This window comes from Orycteropus afer, unplaced genomic scaffold (genome assembly GCF_000298275.1).
Source record: "Orycteropus afer afer isolate SDZICR_OR568_19922 unplaced genomic scaffold, OryAfe1.0 scaffold00165, whole genome shotgun sequence".
Taxonomy (NCBI): Eukaryota; Metazoa; Chordata; class Mammalia; order Tubulidentata; family Orycteropodidae; genus Orycteropus; species Orycteropus afer.
The window spans coordinates 1,600,843-1,627,530 of record NW_006921752.1 but is presented as its reverse complement, the minus strand read 5'-3'; the positions used below and the strand labels follow the sequence as shown (position 1 = coordinate 1,627,530).

Here is a 26,688-nt window from a genome sequence, read left to right as displayed (position 1 = left end):
AGAAGGGACCATTCCCTGGAGAAGGATGTCATGCTTGGTAGGGTGGAGGGTCGACGAAGGAGGGGGAGGCCTTCAACGAGATGGATTGACATGGTGGTGGCAATGATGGGATCAAGTATAGCAGGGATTGTGGGGCTGGCGCAGGATCGGGCAATGTTTCGTTCTGCTGTGCATGGGGTCGCTATGAGTCGGAAATGACTCGACGGCACTTAACAACAACAACAATTATAACTGTTTTAGAAAATGTGGGACCTAGGATAAGTCACCTAAGATACGCATCCCAGCAACTTCATCTCTAAAATGAGAGCTCATTTATGCATCCACCAAATATTTACCACACACCCACGGGTAGGAACTAAGGAGCCCTGGTAGTGTAAAGCACTTGGCTGCTAACTGAAATGGTGGTGGTTGCAAGCCTCCAACTGCTTCATGGGAGAAATATGTGGCAGTCAAAATGGCAGCCTTGGAAAGCCGATGGGGCAGTTCCATTCTGTTCTGTAGGTAGCTGGGAGTTGGAATCGATTGGATGGCAATGAGTTTGGGTTTTTGGGTTTATGGGCCGGAACTAATGCTAAGAACTAGAAAAATCAGAAAAGAAAAAGGCAGCCTCTGGCATTGTGGAGCACATTATCTAGTAGGAAGAGAAAGACACAAAACAGAAAGAATTAGACAATTACTTTATTATAAAGTACAGAATGCCAAGGGAGCCTATTCCTTGAGTGTGTGACCTCATGTGAAACGAGGGAAGGCTTCTTTGTGGAGGCCTAGAAGGTAGGTCAGACTAAGTGATCTCTGATTCCATCAACCCCATTCAAGCCATAAGGCACTGAAAGTAAGAGTTCACATTTTAATCTGCCTTGATCCCCACCATCACCTTACCTAAGACTGAGGATACAAAACAATCAAGGAGATATAAATATATTTATATGTAATTAGGTCCATGATTTTAGTTCTCAGTTTCCTAGACCTTGGAAAGAAAAAGACAAACCTAGAATAAGGAGCATTTGTAAAAGGAAAAAGAAAAACCAAACTCACTGCTGTCGAGTCGGACCTGACTCATAGCAACCCTCCTTGGGTTTCCGAGGCATCACTATGGAAGTAGATTGCCCAACCTTCCTTCCCAGGAATGGCTGGTGGGTTTGAGGATCCAAAAAATAAATGAGAGCTCCTAAGTAAATAACTAATTCAATGGATGACCTAAATGTATTTAGACCAACATATTATTCTGGGGCTCTCTGGCATCTACGTAAGCCCTCTATACCTTTATAAATTATAGCAGATTTATTAATGGTGTTCTTTATTCAGTTTTCTCTTGCTATTTCTATACTTTATAGACTACAATAATAAAGCCAACATTTATCCAGGGCTTAATAGGTGCCAAGAACTGGTATCAATGTACATATATATTTATATATGTTAGAGTACACACATTAAATCATCACAACAGTATTAGGTTCCCATTATTACCTCTCTTTTACTAAGTAGGAAACCAAAGTTCACAGAGGTTAAATAATTTGTCTAAGGTCATAGAGCAAAGTAAGCCTGGGATTCAAACCCTGAGAATTAACTTCAGAGCCTGAAGCCAATATTCTATCACCCAGCATGCAACTTAGAAAAATATCAGTAATAACTAGATAATAAACAGAAATCTTATAGTAATGTTTAACAAAGCTACAAATTATTAGAAAAGAAAAAGTTCAGTAGCAAAAAGATAAGGAAATTATGATCAGTCAGCTAAAGTTTATAAGGAATTGTGCCAGAGAAACCTGATGGTAGTAATAGTAATTTTTTCAATAGGCTAACAAAATTAGTAGCTCAAAGGAACTCTAATAAGTTCTATATTTAGCTGCACACCAGTCATGTGAGGCTGTGATTCTTAAGATATTACTTGCAAAATTCAGTCAGGATGACTTGAACAGGATCACTGAAACCTGTCTGAAAATCTGTAAGCAAAGGAAAATGGCAAAGCAAACTGTATTTAATTAGGATTCATGTCCATCTGAATAGGGGCAGTATCTAAACACAATTAATAACAGCAGGTCCAAGTTCATTTTTATCCCATTCAATAGATTCTCCACCCACCAGGGGTCCAATTCTATAAAGGACCTGTTAACAATTAAGCCACAACAAGTTGAAGATGAGGCTTTATGGTCACTTCACTTGCTTCAACCACCTACAGAACTGTAAATGAGTAATTTATTTACAGTAACTGAAACAGCTACACCCTAAATATCTAAATGCAAAATCTTCCTTACAAAGAATATAACAAAATACTCTTTACAAAGGAGCTCTCGTAGCATAGTGCCTAAGGCACTTGACTGCTAACCAGAAGGCTGGAGGTTCAAACCCACCAGTCACTTCTTGGAAGGAAGGATGGGCAATCTACTTCCATAGTGATATTGCCTCAGAAACCCAAGGAGGGGTCCCTATGAGTTGAGTCCCACTCGACGGCACATAACAACATCAACTCTTTACAAAGTCACTGCAAAATAATAGAATCCTCAGATAAAAGTTCTGCCAAATTAAAACGTTCTTTAAAAAAAAAAAAAATCCACCACACGCAGAAAACTCCCATCTCTTGTCCATATCTAGGACACTTTCTATCTTTCCAACTGATGGAGACACTCATGCCATCTTTCAAAATGCTAAAGAAAACAGAACAGTGTTATTATAAATCTCTTAAAATTCATATTTTGATTTAAAAAGAAAATTGAGAACTTTGTAAGCAGCCCGGCTAACTCTGCATCTTAACATGTACGGCAACTACGAAGGCAAGCTGAGGAAGTCCATGGACAACTAAGCGAGCAGGGGAGTGCTATTCTGGTCATGGCTGTATGAATGATAGGGACGCTAAGACCTGTCTCAGCCCCAGGAGCAGAGGAAAGCTATGGAGGCTACGGAGAATGCAAATTATCTACTTAACACAGCTCTATTAGCAAACATGTTCAACGTTGAAAACTTCAGCTCAAATAAATAGGATCATGTAAAAGGGATGATTCTATAACCAAAAATGCACACAGGAAAAAATACATTCAAGTTGGAATAGATCTTTCAGTGCATGAAGTTCAAATTTATGAGGGTACCCACATGCCAAGGTCATACTGGTAATCTATCCTATACAGGAGATTAGGACTCCTAAATTCCTTGTAGAGAGCTCTGGTAGCATAGTACCTAAGGCATTTGATGGCTAACCAGGAGGCTGGCAGTTCAAACCCACCAGCCACTCCTCGGAAGGAAGACAGGGCAATCTACTTCTGTAGTGATACTGCCTTGGAAACCCAAGGAGGGGTCGCTATGAGTTGGGTCCGACTCGACAGCACATAACAACAACAACAACACAATCTCTCTACAGGAAATAATCACTTCAGAGTGCTATCATTTATGAGTATAGAGAAAAACAACTGTTGCTCTCAAGTAGCTTTTTCCATGAACAGCAGTGTAGCGCAAATCTTTTGGAAAAGGCAAACCCATTGCAATTTTATTTTGAGACATTAGGTGGCAGCAATATCCAAGTGGCAGGCAAAAAGCTTTCCAGAAACAGCAGAGGAGGAAAATAGACTTTGGCTAAGAGTGAAGGATAGACATATTTCGGTTATAACAGAATCTCCTTAAGAGTGGGTGCACGCAATGCCATCTCTGTATATTGCAGGATTCATTACAGAATTCACCAAACCAAACGATGCTACCAGTTCTTCCAACATTATTCAGAGAGTCACATTATACTATTTTAAATGATAGTATTTTAAATTTGCATTTTTAAATCTGTCCATTAGTGAGTTCTCTCAAATTTTTAATGAGGCACCAGAGACCATTGATTTTGTTTTTTATTCGGTGACCTTTAAAACACTTTTACTCGGGTAACCCAGCATGTTCCCTTTTTTCAGAAAACATAGGATGTCCATGTAATCTCAGAACTCCTGCCACTGTCCCAAGAAATGTCACAAGACATTGAAAACTTTCTCCCATCAGTCTCTCCTCTGAATTCTAAGACTGGGAAGCGCTCAACAGAAGAGGTGAGGCACAGGAGAATGGAGATGAAGACAGACTAAGAACAAAGACCAGAGAAGTGGAAAGAGAAGGCAGTTGCAGACAGGGAAGTTCTAGTGGAATCAACCCTTGCAAGGAAGGGTGGTCAGTGAGCTGCACCCTTCAGGTCCCCTGTCCGCACTTTAGAAATTAATGTTGTAGTTTAAAGACCCAGAGCAGCCACAGAGTAATTCTGAATGTTATATAAATTCTAAATTATATCATAGTAGTTTTTTAAAAAATTATCTCCATATTTCATACTTAATAATAATAATAAAAGGACATACACCTGCAGAACAAGATCTCTGTTTGTCCTAAATTCATTTGCTGCTACTGCTGACCTCACTGGATTTAGACTTGGCTATCAAAACCAGCTGCTATAGAGATAATAATGTCATTAGAGAATTAGATTTTTGGTATCTGGGCTGGGCATGCAGTAGAAGCAAAGAACAATCAATTGCTAGAAAATAAAATATCCATTTGTGGAACCACAGTAACAACAGATACAGACAACCACACAGATCAACTTCAACCTGCTGCCTGTTGCAGACGAATTGGAGACTTCAACAATTAAGGTGGCTTGGAAATGCATTCTCCAAGAGTTGGGTTTTGTATTAAATAACACAAAGCATCTTCTCTTCTCTATTTCCTTCTCATTACAACAAATTAGAAAATGTTAAGTTTACATTTCTGTCACATTTGTAGTTAGACATCCTAATCCAATTCCAGCACTCAAATAAAAACTAGAGAAATGAAGCCTATTAGAGTTTCGTTAATTAAAACTGATTAGGGAAAAATGCTACCATCTCATTATAATTTTTTTAAATTAATTTTTAAAATGTAGACTTCACTAATAGTGTATATACAAATGTTGGGGGAAAATCCCTCCTGTCTTTTAAGGTGAGAGTTTGGACCTCAGAGTCCAATAGCCTCGGGTTTCAGTCTGAGCTCTACTATTACCAGTTCCTAAGAAAAGGCAAGTGACTTCACCAGGTGCCACAGTTTGCTTCTCATATATAATACACATAAAATCATTAATATCTGGGACATATTAATAAGCTAATAAATGGAAGAGGAAGAATTGTTGTTATTGTTGTGTGGTCATCCAGGCACTACTCTAGGTGCTGGACAGAGCCCAGTCTCAGAAGTCAAGATCCCTGCTTTCATTACGTATGGCCAGTATCAGAGTGGAAAGACTTCTGAAAGACAGTGATCAGGGCAGCAGTTAACCAGGATAGCTAATTCAATTCATCCTAATTGCTCCTCGACCCTCTTTACTTCATTCAAGCCAATCTAGTCTTACAGTCTATCATGAGTTTGCAAAGTGATGCAAAGAAAAATTTCTTCTTTGCCTTATTTAACATATTGCTGTAGCTAGCACATGTTCATACTCTGACAGATGATATTTGGAACACTATGTAAAACATTTTGCAAACTTTACAGTTTTCATACACTGGTGAGAAGCAATTTCTAAATAAAACAGAGTTTACAAGGCTTTAAATTTGCAGCGCCTTTAATCAGGAATTGAAAATTAAAACGGAGTCAAAAACAACACAATAGAACATCTCATTTCCACTGTTAAATTATAAATTGCTACGTGAGCCTCATTACAAAACTGGGTAAGATTTGCCACGTGAACTTGGAAGAGGGCATGAAGAAAGGAGGATGACGTGTGGCTGGTAGTTAAATCATACTAATGGGAAGAACATTCAGCAATTTCATGAATTACGGTTCTATTTACATTTCTGAAATCACAGCTAATTACACAGTTTTTAAGTTAAAGGTTCTGCTTTAATTAATACCATTAGTGGTTTACGAGTAGAATGAAATACATTTGAATTTTAAAAGTCTCATGCTCACTTTAGAAATCCAATCTCAGCCAACACATCTAATGGAACTATAAGGCATTATACTTAGTCTGATAATGTTCCTAATGAGCCTCCTGCTTTAGAAAAAAAGAAACAAAAATCTATGTAGCTATCCTGTTTGCCATGAATGGCTACACCAGATTTCTTCGACTTCATTCAATACAAAGGAGGTTCTCGTCTGGCAAAGAAAGGCATTGCACGCCAAGAGATCAAGCCTTACTTGAATTTCACAGCCCTCTCAAGCTTAACATATCCCCAAGTGAAACCATCATTTTTCTCTAGAGTTTGCTCTTGATCCAAGGTTTTCTCAGGGAAACAGCACTTAACTGTCAAGTCAGACCTTTTGTTAGGTGCCCTTAAGTCAGTTCCTACTCTAACGACCCTGTGGACAACAGAAGGGGACACTGCTCAGTCCTGAGACATCCTCACAATCACTGCTATGTTTGAGCTCATTGTGCAGCCACTGTGTCGATGCATCTCCTGAAAAGTCTTCTCCTTCTGCTGACCCTCTACTTTACCAAGCACGGTGACCTTCTACAGGGACTGGTCCCTCCTGGTAACACGCCCAAAGCACGTGAGACAAAGTCTCGCCATCCTGGCCTCTAAGGAGCAATCTGGGTGTAAAAAAAAAACTAACTGCCATTGAGTCAGACCCGACTCATAGCGACCCCTCCTTGCCTCTAAGGAGCAATCTGGGTGTAAAAAAAAAAAACTAACTGCCATTGAGTCAGACCCGACTCATAGCGACCCCGCCTTGGGTATCCGAGGCAGTATCACTACGGAAGTAGATTGTCCAATCTTCCTTCCAAGGAGTGGCTGGTAGGTTTGAACCGCCAGCCTTCTGGTTAGCAGTCAAATGCCTCAGGCATTATGCCACCAGAGCTCCCATTCTGGGTGTACTTCTCCCAGTATAGATTTGTTCACTCTTCTGGCAGTCATGATATATTTAACATTCTTTGCCAGCACCATAATTCAAAGGTATCAATTCTGTAGTCTTCCTTATTCATTGTCCAGTTTTTGCATGTACACGAGGTGACTGAAAATACAGCTTGGGTCAGACCTAGCTGGTGTGATCTTGAAGTCCCTGAGCGGCACAAATGGTTAAGCGCTGCCTACTAACCGAAAGGTTGGCAGTTCAGACCCATCCAGAGTGCCTCAGAAAAAGGTCTGGTAATCTGCCTCCAAAGCATCACAGCCATGAAAACCCAGTGAAGGGAATTCTAGTCTGTAACACATGGAGTCGCCATGAGTCAAAACTAATGGCAACTGGCAGTGGCAATGACCCTGGAGAATTTATTTAACCTAAGTCTGTTTCTTCTCTGTAAAATGGGCACAGAAATATTATTATCTATCTTACAGGGTTGTTGAGGATTAAATTAGATGTTTATAAATGTCTTGCCATGGTGAATGGCACATGAAAAATGCTCAATGAATGTTGTCAACAATGATTTAAAAAAAATTATTATTTACTCTCTCTGCCTTTCCCTCATCAGAACTTAGTCCTGTTTCTATTTCCTAAACATCTCCCTAGTCAGTCCACTTCTATCCATTCCTATCTTATGGTTCATTGCTACAATAGCCTTACTGATTGCCTTGTACCAATTCATCAATTCTTGCCCTTGTCCACTGGGGAGTCGGAATGATCTCTCTAAAATTCTAATATGATGTCAACTCATCACTTGAAACTCTACAATGGCTTTCCATTGATCTCCCAATAAAGTCTAAACTATTTAACCTGCTCTTCTAAGCCTTGCATGATCTGGCTTGGCTTACTCTCCAGACTCATCTCTTGCCGCCACCCTCCTTTAAGCCATGCTCTGGACTTCCAAGTCTGTCAGTTCCTCCAACATGGCAAGCACGTTGATCTCAGGGCTTTCGCGTATGCTGTTTCTTCTACCTGGAAACCCCTCCCACACCTCTTTCTTAATCAGCATTCAGGTCTTAATTTAAATATCTATCCCCTTCTCAGAGAAATGATCCCTGACACCCTTAGCTTCCTCAGTCACACATTCAACATACTCTTAGTTATTTGTTAAGTAGCTCTCTTCCAAGAAAGCAGGAACAATGTCTGTTTACTGCTATATCCCTGGAACCTCATGTTTTGAATGAATTAATATATGATTGACTAAGTCAGTCAACAAACAGGGAAGAAAAGGGAAGTTTCTGAAGTGTCCTAAACCCTGAGGTGGCACAAAAATCACATCCTGGTATGGCAGAGAAAAATTTTCCCAAAACTATCATGGTCCCATAATCCTTTCCTATATTTTTAGGCTAACAGCCTCTGCTCTTTGAGCCCAAGCTATTATATACTTTGGCCCCAGAAAAAAAGTTGGAAGGGGAGTATTTCCAAGCATATGAAGTTTCTCTCTGGTGCCCTCTCAAACAACCAATCTACCCAGTGTCATTTCCTTTTTGCATGTTTCTCCCTCCATGCCAACATGATTTCTCCAGCTCTTCCACTAACTAAAATTACCATTTCTTCAGGGCAACTGATCCAGCAATAAATAAATAAGTAGTAACCTGAAAGCACTAATTCCAATAATATGTAAATGTCAGATGCCACTGGCCCTTTCTAATTGGTAGAGTTCCTGAAATAGCAAATAGGTAATCTGTAGCTTTATGTATTTCTGAACCCTCTGAAGAAGGAGAAGACTCTTCTACTTATAATTTCCTTAATTAATTGGGACTGGGAAGCAACATAACCTCCTAGTACACTCAGTTCTTCTTTCTTCCAAGAGATCCTAGGCAAGTTTTCCTCAACACAGTTCTTGTAGCTCTCTGGCTCACTTTTCCTAGGCCTACATCTATCCCTCTTTCTTTGATACTTTGAGGAAATAATTTCTGGATCCCAACTGAATTTCACAGGAGTTTGTCATACAGAAGCTAACTGGTCCTTTCCTCAAGTAGCTAATACAACGTGGGTCCCAAAAGTGTAAAGAAGAGACATATTGAATGATTCTAACTGCTCATCTGCTCAGACCACCTTTCAGGGTAAATATCCCCAACACTCAGCCATTCATCAACCCAGAAAATTCTGGAAAATACTAAATTTTAGGGAAGAAAAAGGGAACATAAATGCTTTTCAAGTGTTTCCCATAATCCATAAGGTTTAAAGAGGGAAGTAGTTTTATGTGCAAAGATAATAAAATCAGATACATTAGTATTCAGTTGAAGAGAAAGGTAGGACACTAATTATAAAATAACCCACCATATACATTAGTGGAGTAAGTATTCACCTATAAAAGACATAGGGAGAAAAAAAAATATGAGCTAGTCTAGCTTTAGTGATTAGTGATTCTTTAGAATCAACTAACTTTTATTACCTATAAATGTTGTTGTTCTTAAAATGACACCTCTTATTAAATTATGGCAATATGTATGGATAGGACCAAAAAGTTGATGGATGAGAAATAGTCCTGAGCACACCAAGCCAGCACGGCATCACAGGTCATCCTATGACAACTGATTCTATGGATTTTACAACTTAGAGAAACTCTGACAATATTGGCAGAAAGGGTTGAAAGCATTTGGCACAGGGAAAATCTTGGTCTAGATGGCATCAAAAGCTTAGCTCAAGCGATGGCTGGTATTTTTAAAACTAATCACAAACTAAGTGATTATATGTTTCCAAAGGTACCTTCCTATTTTTCCTTCTAGACTAAAGAATATCACTCTTTTTAAAAGTTAAAAAAACCAAAAGTTACAAGCAGTCCCCAAGTTGCACAAGTTCAACTTATGGACAACTTGTACTTACCCTTTAATGTTACGAAAATCTGCCTCACTTTGAAATGACTCAACAGTCACCTTCATCACAATCACCTTCACTTGCTGTATGTGCAGCTTATAAATCACTGAAGAGGCTTCAACCTTCCTCTTGCACTAAAGTAAGGCTAAGTAAAAATCACATACATCTGTTCCAACTTACCTACAAATTCAACTTGAAGACATAATTAGGAACGGATCTCTTTCTTAATCTGGGCACTGCTGTAGCGTAATGTGAAAAGTATTGTCTATGGCATGCTTCAGGAGCTCCGGTAACATAGTGCCTAAGGCACTTGACTGCTAACCAGAAGGCTGGTGGTTCAAACCCACCAGCCACTCCTCGGAAGGAAGGTTGGGCAATCTACTTCCGTAGTGATACTGCCTCAGAAACCCAAGGAGGAGTCGCTATGAGTCAGGTCCGACTCCACGGCACATAACAACAACATGGCATGCTTCAAATCCAAGGCCTAGACCAATCACACCTCCCCACAATGTACTGTGCAAAGTCTTCCAAACCAATTGGGTGCATGTATGAGAGTTTCCCTTAAGGAACAAAGTCAGCATTACAGTAATCACATTCTGTTAATCAATTGTTTGCTTATTCAAAGCAGTACTGATGTCATTTTCTTTAAATAGTTGAAATTTTATCAGCTTTCTCAAATCCGTATTTCTTGGTATTTGCCTGAATGACAGAGATGCTTACTTATTTTACATAACAGAGTTGAGAATCCAACTTCTCAACCTCAAGCATTTTATAGAAATCTCATCAAATATGGTGACCTTTCAGCATTAATTCATGACATTCATGGCTGTTTCTACTACGACAAAGGGCTTTAGCATTTTCCTTTGTAGTTCGGAAAATACTAATTTTCTTTATTAGGCACTGACAGGTAGAGTGTACATTGGTGGTTTATTCTTCCCTTTACCATTACTAACTTCATTAATAGTAGGTAGGGAAAATTCCTTCCTATGAGGTAACATGGATGACTAAATCTTCTAGAAATCAGTGTATACATATGCCATTTTAGGGAATGTGATGAAGGTAAGGCTGGCATTATGCAGAGGAGGAAGGAGAACAAATAAGATTGGCTTCCCTTTAGGAGACAGAGATGGATGGGATCTGGATGGAGTTGGGGGAAGGAAAGAGGATGACGTGGCTGCAGACCCAGGTAATCCTAAGAGAAAGAACATATACAACTGTCAGGCCCCTGGCAAGTCCCAGAGGGTTACAGCCACATTAGAGAAGGGACTATATGATCAGACCTGAGTTATAACCTAGTAATAAGAATAATTTAGATCACAAAAGTGTTTTAATAGTTTCCTCAAAAACCTTGACAAATTAAAATTATAATACAATGTAAGCGTGAGGTATTTACTAATAACTTTCAATAATAATTACTGAAAAGCTTATTATGGGGTAGTTGTAAAACAGAGAGAAAACTCAATTTACAGCCCAGTTAATAAGATAATGTACATATGTGAAAGTGCTGCTATAAACTATAAAGGATTATATAAATGTTCGCTATAATTATTTTTATTATGATCTGTAATCAATTAGAAATCAAAAACAAAGGTATGAGTGTATTTCAGTAAATATTCAATCAGCACAGTTTAACTACACTGTAACTTTAGAGCAGTGTTTCCCAGCCTCAACACTACTGACGCTCTGGGCGGGTAATCCTTCCGTGGAGGTCTGGCTGTGTACACTGTAGGATGTTCCACAGCATACTCACTAGAGACCAGTAGCACTCCACCCCTCTCCCACCCAGTAGTGACAACCAGAAACGTCTCTGGACATTGCCAGACATTGCAAATTATCCCTGGTTGAGAACCACTGCTCTAAAGCATAAGAAAACTCTAGAAATTATACTTACAGCTCTCAATATAGACTGAGGGTAAGAGAAGGTCAAGTTATTAAGTCCTATAGCCTAGCCATCAGCCACACATGGCTGGCTAGTGAGCACTTCAATTGTCACTAGTCTGAATTGAGATATGCTATGCACGTAAAATCACACCAGATTTTAAAGATTTAGTTTGAAAAAAAGAATACAAAATATCTCAATAATATTTACATTGATTAAATGATAAAGTGGTATTTTGAGTATCACTGATACTCAAAATTCATTGAGTTAAATAAAATACATCATTAAAATAAACTTTTTTTAAAATGTGGCTACTGTTGTTGTTAGGTGCCGTCAAGTTGTCTCCAACTCATAGCAACCGCATGCACAGCAGAATGAAACACTCGCCAGTCCTGTGGCAGCCTCACAATCCTTGCTATACCGGAGGCCATCGTTGCAGCCACTGTGTCAATCCATCTCGTTGAGGGCCTTCCCCTTCTTCATTGACCCTCCCACTTTACCAAGCACGATATCCTTCTCCTGGGAAAGGTTCCTTCACGACCAAAATAGGTGAGAAGAAGTCTGGCCATTCTCACCTCCAAGGAACATGCCAGCTACACTTCTTCCAGGACAGATTTGTTTCTTCTCTGGCAGCCCATGGTACTTTCAGTATTCTTCGCCAGCACCACAACTCAAAACAATCAGCTCTTCTTATTCACTGTCCAGCTCTCACATGCATAAGAAGTGATTGAAAATACCATGGCTTGGGTTAGGCGCACCTTAGTCTTCACAGAAACATCTCTGCACTTTAAAGCGGTCTTGCAGCAGATTTGCCCAGTGCAGTAAGTAGTCTGATTTCTTGACTGCTGCTTCCATTGGTGTTGATTGTGGAATATGAAATCTTTGACAACGTCAATCTTTTCTCCAACTGCTACTGAGTTGGTAGTCAAAGTTAAGAATTGTACAGATGATAATGGTACTCTACATATTCCTGAGCTAGACAAAAGAAGAGGAACTCTGTGAAAGATTCTAGGCAATAATGTATTTAGAGAATATATAGACACAAAAGCAAAAACTTGATGTATGTCTGCATTCATCTTTTGCCTACTGGTTCTCCTTAAAGTGAAGGAATAGTGGTGCAGGTAGGTGGGACATGAAGTATGACCTGGGCCAGGCAAGAGTTGAGAAAAAGATAGCATGTCAAAACGAGGGTTAACCCCAAGGTCCAAGGGTACTGTGTAGGGCCATACTTGTTTAATTGTTCTACATTTCTTTTTTAATTGCCTCATCTAGACATTATATAAAAGACCATTCCTTTACATTCCTTTACAATATGAGGAAGAGAGGCGAGGCCTCGACTAAAAGTAAAACCAAACCAAACGTACTGCAATCAAGTTGATTTGGATTTCTAGCGACCCCCCATTGGGCTTCCGAGGCTATAGATCTTTATGGAAGCGGACTGCCTCATCCTTCTTCCATGGAGCATCTGGTGAGTTAGAAACCGCTGACCTTTCGGTTAGCAGCCAAATGCCTTCACTACTACACCACCAGAGCTCCTGAAAGGCATGTTAGAAAAAAAAAAAATTTTTTTTAAATCCTATTTCCCTTTCATTTATCCTCCTTTTATAAATCAATAAAGAAAACAATGCTAACTACCAGATTCATGGTATTTTAGGCAGTGGCATAAAGAGATTTAGCAAGAAAGGGAAGTTTTTTGGAACTCGATGCTCTGTTTCTTTCTAGCAGTAACTCTGGAACACGGTGGGTGCGTTTGAAGAAACATTTTGAGGCCTGAATTCCAGTCATGCCACCACTGCCTCTATGTGGGCTTCAGCAGGTCATTTCACCTCCTAAGCCACACATTCTCAATTGGAGTGGTATTTCCCCCAAGGGGTGAAAAGTGGTTTTCAGAGAGGAAGGGAGCAAAAATTTTTAAAAAAAAACTTGTAATTTTTACACATAAAGCATAGATATAATACAGTACATAATAGATAATACAGTATGAAAAAATAAAAAACCAAACTCACTGCCATCTAGTCGTTTTCCCACTCCTAGTGATCCCTCCTTGGGTTTCCGAGGTAGTATCTCTACCAAAGCAGATTGCCCAATCTTCCTTCTGAGGAGAGGCTGGTGGGTTTGAACCAGCAGCCTGCTGGTTAGCAGTCAAATGCCTTAGGCACTATACCATCAGAGCTCCCATAATACAGTATATCTGTATTAATATTAAAATTTCATGATGGGGTAGAGTGAAGGTTGGAAAAACACTTCCCTTGTAAGTGGGGCAATAATAACCAAAAAGCTGAGAAACACTGCTCTAAGCCTCCACTGCTTAACTGTAAAATGGGTTGGCATCACTAACCTTATTATTTGGCTTTATCTAAGCATATGTAGAAAGAATGAGTGACCAGAAATAAAGCAGGCAGGAAAAATAACCAAAATTGTAGAACAATCACAAATGTATAGCTAAAAATAGATTCAAATTGTACATATCTTAACATCATTCAGTGATAAACTTTATTAACAAGACAATTTTCTTCTTACTGATCATTTTACCAACTGAATACCTAACATCGAAATAGGAAATGTAAAGTCCTAATAAAAGTCGAATAATAAATACAAAAAGAATCTATAAGTATAGCAAAGATACAAACCTAAAACACCAATTTCAAGACCTGCCAAGCCTGTTTTAATTCTGTCATAAATATCCTCTGATCCAAAGTCAATGGCCATGGTCCTTGTCTCCACTTTGTACTTTTCTCCTAGGTGGGGAAAAAGACACAAATTAATACTTGGGTATTCCAATTAGAACATCTGATAACAATATCCTTTCAAGGTCATCTTTTTGTCCCAATCTGATATGAAATTTAGTCCAGGATAATTTTAAGCAATTACATAACCATCCAAGAGATGATACAGAATCTATACAACAGGTTGGCAATAAAGATTCCAGTGGTGTCCAGAGCGCATGGAATGTTCCTAATCATTTCTCCTCCTATAAAATCATTAATGATAACTCATTTTTACAACCTTAGATACCTGATTCATATCATAATGTTACCATACTGTTCTATACTCCTTAAATACTCTGCTTTTATTATTTTAATTACAAATTGGTGTTTCATAATTTTAGGAAGAAGTCTTTATGTTAAAATATATTTTAAAGTATGATACATTGAAATAAAAAGTCCATCTTATGAAAATGGAAATAAAATGAATACAATCTTACTGTAATTGAGGAGCTTGGATAATAGTTAATGACACTACACTTACAAATCAACACAACAAGCACAATAATAAAGCTAAGTGACACAAGAAAGACCTTAGAGTTCTGCTTTGCATAGGGCTACTAGGGGTCTACATGGAGCTGACAGAGACAGTAGCTAAAGAAATGAGACCCTGGAGAAACGAAACTCATCTGAGGTAATGCATAATGTTCACTTCAGCTTTCACTAGTTCCCATGGAGGAGATATGATACACTTTGACATTTGTGGACATGGGTCCAATTTCATTTCTACACTTATGTGCTAAGTGATTTTGAGTAAGTCACATATCCTCTCCGAGCCTCACCACCTTCTTTAGAAGATGAAGGTAACACTGCCCACCTCATGATGTGAAGCCAAAGAGGATATGTATACAGATATCTACTGGTACGTGGGAGGCACTCCATAAATGTTAGTGCCCTCCTCCCCTCTCCAACTGTCCCCATTCTCACTTCATTTAGTGAAGTTCTGGAACTGGAAATGTTTATTATTGGGAACTTTTTATGAATTCAAAAGAATTAATTAAAAAATCCAGCTTGCAAAAATAAATGTTTCTTCAGTCCAAGTCAATGTTGGCTCATCATAGATTATACAGCACTAATCCACATAGGAAGTATCCGCTCTTGATCTAAAAGGATTCATGTCTAAAATTAAAGAGTTCGTTCACATGAGATTTGATTCTTACTTAGGCTCAATAAAAAGTATTGACCTAAGACAGAAATCCATGAATAAATTGGAGAAGAAAATAAATGACCTAGAAAATACCTTATCTAGTGTTAAAGCTATATTTAGTGTTTCAATATAAATGAACTATATATATTTTTATGTGTTAGAGAGCCAGATACAGAACTGTCATTTTATAATACCTGTCTTACTAAAAATAGTTCAGTTTACCACCAGTAAGTAAAGAATACTGCCCATTATTGTAGGCTCAGATTCACAAGAAAACAGACCAAAAAATAAAATAAAAAGACTGAAGGATACCTTTTATAAGAAAATTTATTCTTCCATATCTTAAAGGATTTGGTAAATATATTTAACCAGTAGAGTCCCATATAGATATAGCTGCTAATAAAAATAAAAAACTTTTGGAAAGAATGTTATGTACAGGTAGTCGTCTCCAGGTTATAAACATTAGACTTAGGGACCACTCATACTTGCCGTTTAATGTGAAGTAAACTTGCCCTTACTTTGAAACCAATGGGCCAACCCTACTGGTAACAAATTCTTCATCGCCACCACCTTCACCCACTGCACATGCAGCTTTTAAATCACTGAAAAGACTTCAAATTTTTCTTGCACTAACCAAAAAACCTAAATAAAACCCTCTGCCATTGAGTCAATTCTGACTCATAGCAACCCCCACTGGATTTCCAAGGCTATGAATCTTTACAGAAGAAGACCTTCCTCCCACAGAGCAGCTGGTAGGTTTGAACCAGCAACCTTCTGGTTAACAGCCAAATGCCTTACCCACTACACCACCAGAGCGCCTTTTCTTGCACTAAAGTAAGGGTAAATAAGAACCATGTGCACCTATTCCAACTTACCTACAAATCTGACTTAAAGACACACTTAGGAATGAGTCTTGTTCTTAACCCAGGGACTGTCTGCAATTGTGAATCCCACAAGTAAGCTCTTTCTTTGTGTTTACAATAAAATAAGTAAAATGGTTTTCAATGCAAATTTCTTAAAGATAATTAACATTTCTAAACTTATACTTGGATTGCTCTGAACCATGTGTTAGGTCAGTTCATACTGCTCTTTTTCTTAACAATTGTTTTCTTCGTTGTCTCTATTGTGGGTTTTTCTCTTTTAATATAGGTCAGATCACGTCACCCCTCTCCTCAAGACTTCCATCTTACTTGAGTCAGAGTCAAAGTCTTTGCCACAGCCTTACTCCTCTCTAAACTCACCTGCAACCATGCTCCCTGCTGCTCCCCCAACTCTAGATATGGGGTTTCTGATAGTTCTTTAAACATAGCATACTCTCCAAATACACTCAGGGTTGTTGCACTTAACGTTTTCCTGCATCCCTTCTCTCTTGGGCCTTTGAGCAAATGTTACCTTCTTAATGTATGTGTGTGTTTGTCTGCCCCTGCCATAATTAAGCTCTGTGAAGACAAGGATTGGGGTCTGTTTTGTTCAGTTGCTCAACAATGTTATGAAGGACTTGGGGACTTTCCACTTCTCTCTTACTCCCTTAGGCTGGCTCCTCTCCTGGTTTTAAGAGGGTTACTGCCATTCCAGGAGCTTTGGTGGTATAGTGCCTAAGGCATCTGACTGCTAACCAGAAGGCTGGTGGTTCAAACCCAGCAGCCACTCCTCAAAAGGAAGGTTGGGCAGTCCATTTCCGTAGTGATACTGCCTTGGAAACCCAAGGAGGGGTCTCTATGAGTCAGGTCCAACTCGACAGCACATAACAACAACTGCCATTCCAAGCATTACATGCACACAGTAACATTCAAAGGTAGAAACAAACATCCCTGTTATATGTTCCTCTTACAGAGAAAGGACAACCCCCTAAAAGAATCCAGCAGACTCCCCTAACATTTACTTTCCTGGGATGTATGGCATGTTCTTGACCAGGCCCATAGAAGGGCTTTGAGGATTCCATGAACTGCCTCATCACCACTTGTAGAAGTCAAAAATAGTAGCCCATATATAAGAGTAGGAAGGAATTGCTTCTCACTGGCCCCAGACAATCAGATGAGAATTATGATAGGCATTGTGACAGGCTGAATGATAGAGGACATGGGTGGCTTCCTTTAAAACTTGGCATCTTTCCCCTTCCCAAAGCCTATCACTCATCACCTGACCTTGGTAACAGATGCCAAGAGAGATGGACAAGCTTTCTCTAAACATTAGTACAAGGATGTATTAAGTCTGGAAGAGAAGTGGGCACCAGAAACACATGACATAACCTCCATTTGAGAAAAGTAAAGTATTTTTCCATACTAGTACTCTTCACCCCAAGGCCTTTCTTAAGACTGCCAGTCCACAACTCAGCAAAAGCCCAGTGCTAGGGAAGAAGAAGAATTTACAGTGAAGCCTTTGAAAATGTACTTCTGGGTACTCTGAGGGGAATGACATACTTTTTGTCAACTTATGGAAAGATTAAGTCCTGTATTAAGTCCTGTCCTCAGGGTAGAAGTTGTATTAAGTTAAAGTCAATACTCAAGAGTTGATGTACAATAAAGATATACAAACAATTGAATTCGGAGGTTGCAACAAGCAAGATATGGATCACTCAATTCCCTCTTCAAGGAAATTCTTCTTGCCCCACTTGCTGGGAATATTGTCAGGCAACAGCCTTACAGTGTCAGGCCCTTTAGTGATTACTCTAAGATGAAGAGCTGATTTGTCCAAGATCATGCCCTTCCCAGTGTGGGCACATCCAATGACTACCTAGGACTGCCTGTGTATACCAGGTTCTGTTTCCAGAATTAGATGCATTTATTATCCTATTTTTCTGATCTCTTATAATGCCCTAGTTTTAATTATTTTAGGTTTATAATAGATTTAGTAAGGAATGAACCTCAACATAAAAAAAAAAACAAAAAAAAAAAACCTTCATAACTGGACCAATAAGCAACATCATGATAAACAGAGAAAAGATTGAAGCTGTCAAGGATTTCATTTCACTTGGATCCACGATCAATGCCCATGGAAGCAGCAGTCAAGAAATCAAGTGACATATCGCTTGTACAGATCTGCTGCAAAAGAACTCCCTAAAATGCTAAAGAGCAAAGACATCACTTTGAGGATTAAGGTGTGCTTGATCCAAGCCATGGTATTTTCAAATGCCTCATATGCATGCAAACGAGTTGTGGTATTGGCAGAGAATATTGAATACACTATGGAGTGGCAGAAAAAGGAGCGAATCTGTCTTGGAAGAAGCACAGCCAGAATCATCTTTAGAAGCGAAGATGACAAGATTTTGTCTCACATACTTTGGACATGTTACAGTCCCCGGAGAAAGACATCAAGCTTGGTAAAGTAGAAGATCAGCAAAAAAGGAAGACCCTTAATAAGATGTGTTGACACCATGGTTGCAACAATGGGTTCAAACCCAGTAACGACTGTGAGGATGATGAAGGACTGGTCAATGTTTCATTCTATAGGACAGAGGATCATTATGAGTGGGAACCAACTCAACGGAATCTAACAACAATATAATACATTTTAATAAGTCTAGTACTACAAAGCCCCTTTATTATATTTCTTTTTCCAAAGTTATCCTCACTTGTTTAACCTCACTTCTCACTGGGACTACACTAAACATTTCAATTAAATGGACAATGACAATGTAGCATTCTCTCCAGGCTCTCCATCTTTTCAAGTGTTTGCTTTTATTTACTGTCTCACACTAAAATTTTGTGGTGGCAAATTCTTCAAGAAATCAAAGAATTCTGTTATTAAAATATCACATACCATTATGCAAAAGAACACAGTATGACTAATGATTTCTATGGACATAAATCATTAAGTATTTGAAACCAGATAGTCTTGGCATGACACCACTAACATTTGTGGCCAAACAGAATCTTGTCCTCCTTTTTGCAAACTGAAATGATTCTAAGATGGTTTTGGCCTACTGTCTTTCAGTCTAGGGCCTAAGATCAAAATATAAGAAGCAAAAAACTCTGATGATTGGTATGAACTTCTTAAGGTGGTCAACTCATTGGAAATGAAGGCAGAAAATTAGCTCTGGCTTAATTAAAAAGTGAGAAGTGAAGCAAAGAAAAGGCTGGACTAATACCATCCATTGCCATTTTAGCTACTGCTCCACTGAAAAGCCCATAAGCACAGTTGTGGCATAATAGAAAGTAAATATTATTTATAACTATGGTCCTTTATAATAATTAGTAGCCTCGCTGGCCTCAAGCCATTCCATCACCTCCAAGAGTGGGTGTCCTTCTTCTATAGTCACATAGCTATTTCTTACTCAGAGTATCCTGAATTAGTTCAAGGCCGACTCTGGAATCGACAGAAAAGGAACTGTAGTTACTTCTACTTATGTAGTTCCATAAGTACTCTCAAGATACTGCTGAAGCACCTCTCAAGATTAAAACTGACACATTTTCAGGTTGAAATCTAGAAAGATCATGAACATAGTATAGCTTTATGTTTAATCTACATTTAATTCTATTTTCATTTTCTTAACACACTAACATCTCCTGTTAAATTTAACACTCTTTCCTCCAAGAATATTTTTGTCATTGTTGTTAGGTGCTGTCAAGTTGGTTTCTGTCTCATAATGACCCTATGGACAACAGAATGAAACACTGAGAAGTCTTGTGCCCTGCTCACAATCATTGCTATGTTTGAGACCACAGTTGTAAGCACTGTGTCAATTTACCTTGTTAAGGATTCTCTTCTTTTTTGCTGACCCTCTACTTTACCAAGCATGATGTCCTTCTCCAGGGACTAGTTCCTCCTGATAATGTGTCCAAAGTACATAAGAAGCCTCGTCATACTCCCTCCTAAGGAGCATTCTAGCTGTACTTCTTCCAAGACAAATTTGCTCATTCTTCTAGTAGTCCATGGTATACTCAATATTCTTTCCAGCACCATAATGAAAAGGCATTGATTCTTCTTCAATCTTTTTTATTTATTGTCCAGCTTTTGCATGCATATGAGGCAACTGAAAGTACCATGGCTTAGATCAGATATACCTTACTCCTCCGAGTGACATCTTTGTGTGTGTGTGTGTGGGTGTGTGTTTTAACACTTTAAGGAGGTCTCTGGCAGCAGATCTGCTCAGTGCAATATGTTGTTTGATTTCCTGACTGCTACTTCGATGGGTGTTCATTGTGGATTCAAGTAAAATGAAATCCTTGATAACTTCAATCTTTTCTTTGCTTATCATATATTGCTTATTGGTCCAACTGTGAGGATTTTTGTTTTCTTTATGTTGAGGTGTAATTCATACTGAAGGATGCAGTCTTTGATCTTCATCAGTAAGTGCTTTAAGTCTTCTTCACTTTCAGCAAGCAAGGTTGGGTCAACTGTGTATCACGGGTTGTTAAAGAGTCTTCTTCTAATTCTGATGCCATATTCTTCTTCATACAACCCAGCTTCTTGGATTATTTGCTCAGCCTACAGATTGAATAAAGTATGGTGAAAAAATACAACCCTGATGCACACTTTTCCTGATTTTAAACCAAACCTCTTGGTTCACACACAGGTTCTGCAAGAAAAAAATGAAGTATTTTGGAATTCCTATTCTTCACAGTGCTCTATATAATTTGTTATGATCCACACAGTTGACCGCTGTTGCACAGTCAATAAAATGCAGGTTAACACCTCTCTGCCATTCTCTGCTTTCAACCAAGATCTATCTGAAACCTGCAATGATATCCCTCTTGTTGCATATCCTCCTCTGAATCCAGCTTGAATTTCTGGTAGTTCCCTGTAGATATCAGAAGAGACTCTGAAACTTGCTGTTGATCACAGAATAGCTAAAGTGAACAGAAGAAATGATGAAGTAAAGGAGCTGACCAAAAGATTTCAAAGGGCAGCTCAATAGGACAAAGAAAAGTATTATAATGAAATGTGCAAGGACCTGGAATTAGAAGACCAAAAGGGAAGAACATGCTCAGCATTTCTGAAATTGAAAGAGCTGAAAAAAACCTTAAGCTTTGAGTTGCAATACTGAAGAACTCTATGGGAAAAAAGTGAACAATGCAGGAAGCAACAAATGAAGATAAAAGGAATACATAGCGTCAGAATACAAAAAAAAAAAATTGGTCGCCATTCAACCATTTCAGGAGGTGTGTGTGTGTGTATATATATATATGTATGTATATATAAATAAATGATCAGGAACCGAAGGAAGAAGTCCAGCTGCACTGAATGCACTGGTGAAAACTAAGGCTTCCAGGAAATGATGGAACACCAAATGAGATGTGTCAACAAATGGATGCAATGCTGGAGGCACTCGTTCATGCCAAGAAATTTGGAAGACAGCTACCTGGCCAACCAACTGGAAAAGATTCATATCTGTGCCTATTTCAAACAAAGGTTATCCAACAGCATATGCAAATTATCAAACAATATCAATATCATATGCATGTAAAATTTTGCTGAAGATAATTCAAAGAGTAATTTTAGAGGTCCTGAAAAACTCTCCTCATTTTTTGTCCCCTAAGTGGCTGGAGATATTAGGTGTGATACTGCTAGAGACCAAGCTGACATAAACTTGGGTATTATTTATAATTTTTCCATTAATAAAAACCAGAAAGAATACAGGTATGTGTCCCTTAAAGTCCATGATACAATGTGTGAAATACGACATTTTGTGATTTGGATGTTGTGTAAACACATTACGGGAGCCCACTTTTGGTCATCCTTGTCATTGCTGCAGGACTGCAGCCGCTGGTGGAGGCCAGAGGAATGGGCAGGCAGGTGAGAGAGTGAGAGCAGGAGCAGGGCAGAGTAACAGTAAGCAAGCAGGAAGGGAATGGAGCAGGCCCAGCTCCATTTAGCACAGACGCAGATGCAGCCTAGGCCCCCAAAGAATCTAGTGCTGCAGGTGGCTGTCATGGACTGCCCATCAGACAGAGCCTAGGAGCCTGCACCCAGAGCCATATCCACTGCCTCACCTGCCTGCATCCCACCGTGGTCCAATGCTGCAGAAATCTGGGTTTAGGGTCTTTAAAACCATTAAGAGGAAATAATAAATAGTAAGAGAGCTGTTTTCCCTTTAAAAAACAAAACTAAAACACTTTATCGGACCTTGGATGTTTATGCAGTTATACGTTGCTTGAATGGATGTTAAGCAGTGCATATCTTAACATATATTAGTATATTGATTCTCCTTTGTCCCCACATCTGCTCTAAATAAACCACCTCATTTCCCCCTAAGTTTTAGGTACTGCCCATTATGAAATGGCTATTCCATTCATCCACCCTCATCTTTTCTGTATCATAAAATCCCACTTATACTTTAAGAATCAAGCTGTGTCACTGTCTCTGTGGACACACTCTCCATGATTCCCATTTCCTCCAAAGTAAAGCTGTACACTGTCTTGGCTGTGCTCATAGAGACCTTCTGTGTATCCCTACTAAGCATCTACCATAACATTTTATGCAAAGTGTTTCTATTTCTAATAAAGAGAGATCATTTCTTTCTCATCTTTGTTTTCCCAGCACTTCGCATGATGCCTGGCACATAGCAGAGGGCACTTAAATGCCTTTTGAATGAGAAAATACATTTAGGCCAATACAATTGATTTATTAAAATTTTCTTCTCAATACTTCCTAAGGTATTTCCTACTGAAATGAAAACTGTATGTTTGTAAGAAATATCTATATAAAACAGAAAAACAAGGTATCTGGTGAGGAAAAGTGGTATAAATGGTTAATGTGCTCAGCTTCTAACATCAAAATTGGAGGTTCAAGTCCCTCCAGAGGCACTTCAGAAGAAAGGGCTGGCAATCAGTCTACCTGGGAAAAATCAGCCACTGAAAACCCGACGAGCACAGTTCCACTCTGACATACGTGGGGTGGCATGAGCTGGAAATGAGTAGATGGCAACTGGTTCTTTGTTTCTGATTTTTTGAAAATTAAGCATTTTAAAGCCTAAGAAAAATTGAGACAACTCAGTTCTTCCATCTATCCTGCATAGGTTGGACTATCATCCTCATAGAAATTCAAAAGTTTTAGAGTTGTAAGAAACTTAAGAAACAATCTAGTCTCACGAGTAAAGTACTCCAGAAGCTGAACTGAAGGACACAGATATGAAGGTTGAGAATATTTGTAATCATGGATCACTCACCCCATTCGCAATCTTAAATAATATAATTAGGAAAAGAGGGGGAGACTCAAGGAAACAGTATTAAATTTACTGCTTACCAATTTTAGCTTCTTAAGTCTATACTAAATTCAGGTTACAAATATAAAAAATATATTGCGTGCTTAAAATAAAATAAAATAAATACCTCTCTATTTTCACATAAGATTATCTAGAAATTCAAGCCAGATTAAGAAGATGTGAAAAGAGGGACAATATTGCTAAAGTCAGATGGATCTTGGCTGAAACAAAGAATACCAGAAAGATGTTTACCTGGATTTTATTGATTATGCAAAGGCATTCGACTGTGTGGATTATAACAAATTATGGATAACATGGAGAAGGATGGGAATTCCAGAACACTTAGTTGTGTTCATGATAAACCTGTAATAGGTTATGAGTCAGTCGCTCGAACACAACAAAGGGATACTGACTGGTTTAAAATCAGGAAAGGTGTGTGTCAGGGTTGTATCTGTTCACCATACTTATTCAATCTGTATGCTAAACAAATGATCTGAGAAGCTGGACTATCTGAAGAAGAATGTAGCATTAGGATTGGAAGAAGACTCATTAACAACATGCGATATGCAGATGACACAACCTTGCTTACTGAAAATGAAGACGTGAAGCACTTACTAATGAGGATCAAGGACTGCAGCCTTCATCATGGACTGCACCTCAACATAAAGAAAAAAAAGTCTTCACAAATGGACTGGTAAGTAACATAATGATAAATGGAGAAAGACTGAAGCTCTCATGGGTTTCATTTTCCATGGATCCACAATCACCATCCATGGAAGCAGTGGTCAAGAAATCAAACAATGTACTGCATTGGGCAAATCTGCTGCAAAAGACTTTAAAGTGTTTTAGACCAAAGACATCATTTTGAAGACTAACATGTGCCTGACCCAAGCCATAGTATTCTCAATATCCTCATAAGAATGTGAGAGCTGGACAGTGATAAACGAAGATAGCAGAAGAAATTATGCATTGCATTTGAATTATGGCACTCATGAAGATACCATGGAATGGTAGAAAAATGAACAAATCTGTTTTGGAGGAAGTTCAACTGGAATGCTCCTTAGAAGCAAGAATGGCCAGACTTTGTCTCCCATACTTTGGTCATGCTATCAGAAAGGACCGGTCCCTGGAGAAGGTTATCATGCTGGGTAAAGTACAGAGTCAGTGACAAAGGGGAAGACCCTCAATAAGATGGATTGACACACTGGCTGTGACAATGGGCTCAATCATGGCAATGATTGTGCAGATGGCACAGGACCAGGTAGTGTTTCACTCTGTTGTCCACAGGGTCACTACGAGTTAAGGATGACTCGATGGCACCTATCAACAAAGTATTAAGAGATGTAAAAGATGCTCAATGTGTCTTTGGTATTTTCTCTCAATTTTAAGGGGAAAGTAAGAAGTCCCCAATCAAATAATTCTCTCTACCTAATTTCCCTCTTTTTCTTTCTGCATTTTTCCCAGGCTTTATCATGTCCCCTGGTCCTTGCCCTCAGAGTGAGAGATCTCATCTTCCCATGGAGAAATACTCCCTTATGTGCCCAGTCTTCCTTCCGAGGAGTGGAAGGATGAGTGGGCAATCTACTTCATAGAGATACTGCCTCGGAAACCCAAGGAGGGGTCACTATGAGTTGGATCCGACTCAACAGCAATGAGTTTGGTTTTTTTGGTCTGGTAGCTCCAGATAAAAAGGGGTTGTGCCCTAGAAAAGGACTAAGTGATCAGACTCTGTGGAAGTTACATTGCGTGTCAACTTGACTGGGCTATAACTTTGAATGGCTTGGCAACTGGATATAGCTATTCTCCATGATCAGATTGGATGTTGTGTAATCACCTCCATGGTGGAATCTGCTGTGACCAGATTAATCTATTGAAGGAGAGCTGCCTTTAGGGTGTGACTGGCTTCCAGTAATATATAGAAAGGATCCTGCCTCTGGTTCAGGCTTCATCTCCAGTTCCTGAACTTGAACCAGTGGCCTGCCATGTTGCCTGCTGATGCTGGAATTGTGTCATTTTACCTGCCAATCTTGGGTTTGTTGGCCTCAGCAACCAGTAGCTGCATGAATCGGAAGAACCCCCCAGCTCCCTGGAGCAAGAGGCAGAGCTGAAGCCCAAGGTTGAGGCCTTCACCCAATCCCTAGAGCTGGGCACTCTGAATTCAGACTTCTACCCTTCTAAACTGAGCTCTGGTGGCGTAGTGTCTAAGGTATTTGACTGTTAGCCAGAAGGCTGGTGGGTCAAACCCACCAGCCACTCTGTGGAAGGAACTGGGCAATGTTCTTTACTTCTATAAATATTTACTGCCTCAGAAACCCAAAAGGGGTTGGTATGAGTCAGAATTGACTTGATGGCAGTGTTTTGCTTTTTTTTTTTTTGAAACTGTAAGACAATAATTCCTGTTTGTTAAAGCCATCTACTTGTGGTATTTCTGCTGTTATAGCAGCACTAGAGACCTGAGACAGGCTCAATTTTTTAAGGCCTATTTAATTATAATTATCAGAGATGCTGCACAAATGATGATCCATTTCTATTTGACAATGCCCTTGAAAAACATTTATGATAATTTTAATCTCATATGAAGAAAACCACTTTTAGTCAAACCAACAAAATTATCATAACTCATCAGGATTCAAATCAAATAGTATTTTATTTTAAGCCAAGGTTATTATATTTTATTCATTACAGCCTACTGAAGTAGAACAACCATCTGCAATAAATAAAAACCTTGTACCATGCGAATTTGGTCTATTGACAAAATATGAATAGGTTCCATTATTTTGAAAGCCCTGTGTTCTACACTTGGTCAGGTATGACTCTTACAAGTCATCCTTGAAGAAACTTTAAAACAATGATGCTTATTTTCTATACTTGGAAAGCAAAAGGCATGCCAATATAAGTATTTGTATTTTATTGTTGATGGGAGAAAAACACACAAAAAAATTTCCTGACATTACTATCCTTAAGATGCCATGACGCAAAGTACAGGCATGTGAGTTAAACATTTACCTCAAGTAGATACACGCCCTGGAGAGAACAATCATGGGAGAAGGAAGGGCTGCTTATGCACAGGGAGATAGCTCAGGGTGCAGAAGAGTATGAAGGGATGGACACTGGG

The 26,688-nt window shown here is 39.0% G+C and overlaps 1 protein-coding gene across 1 annotated transcript in view; it reads right to left on the bottom strand.

Annotated features, from left to right (window-relative positions):
* HSD17B12 (hydroxysteroid 17-beta dehydrogenase 12) overlaps window positions 1-26,688 on the bottom strand; it is a 241,506-nt gene that overhangs the window by 70,319 nt on the left and 144,499 nt on the right. The window contains exon 4 of the mRNA XM_007946515.2: window positions 14,149-14,256. Coding sequence (XP_007944706.1) covers window positions 14,149-14,256 — 108 coding nt within the window. The remainder of the gene's footprint in view (window positions 1-14,148; window positions 14,257-26,688) is intronic.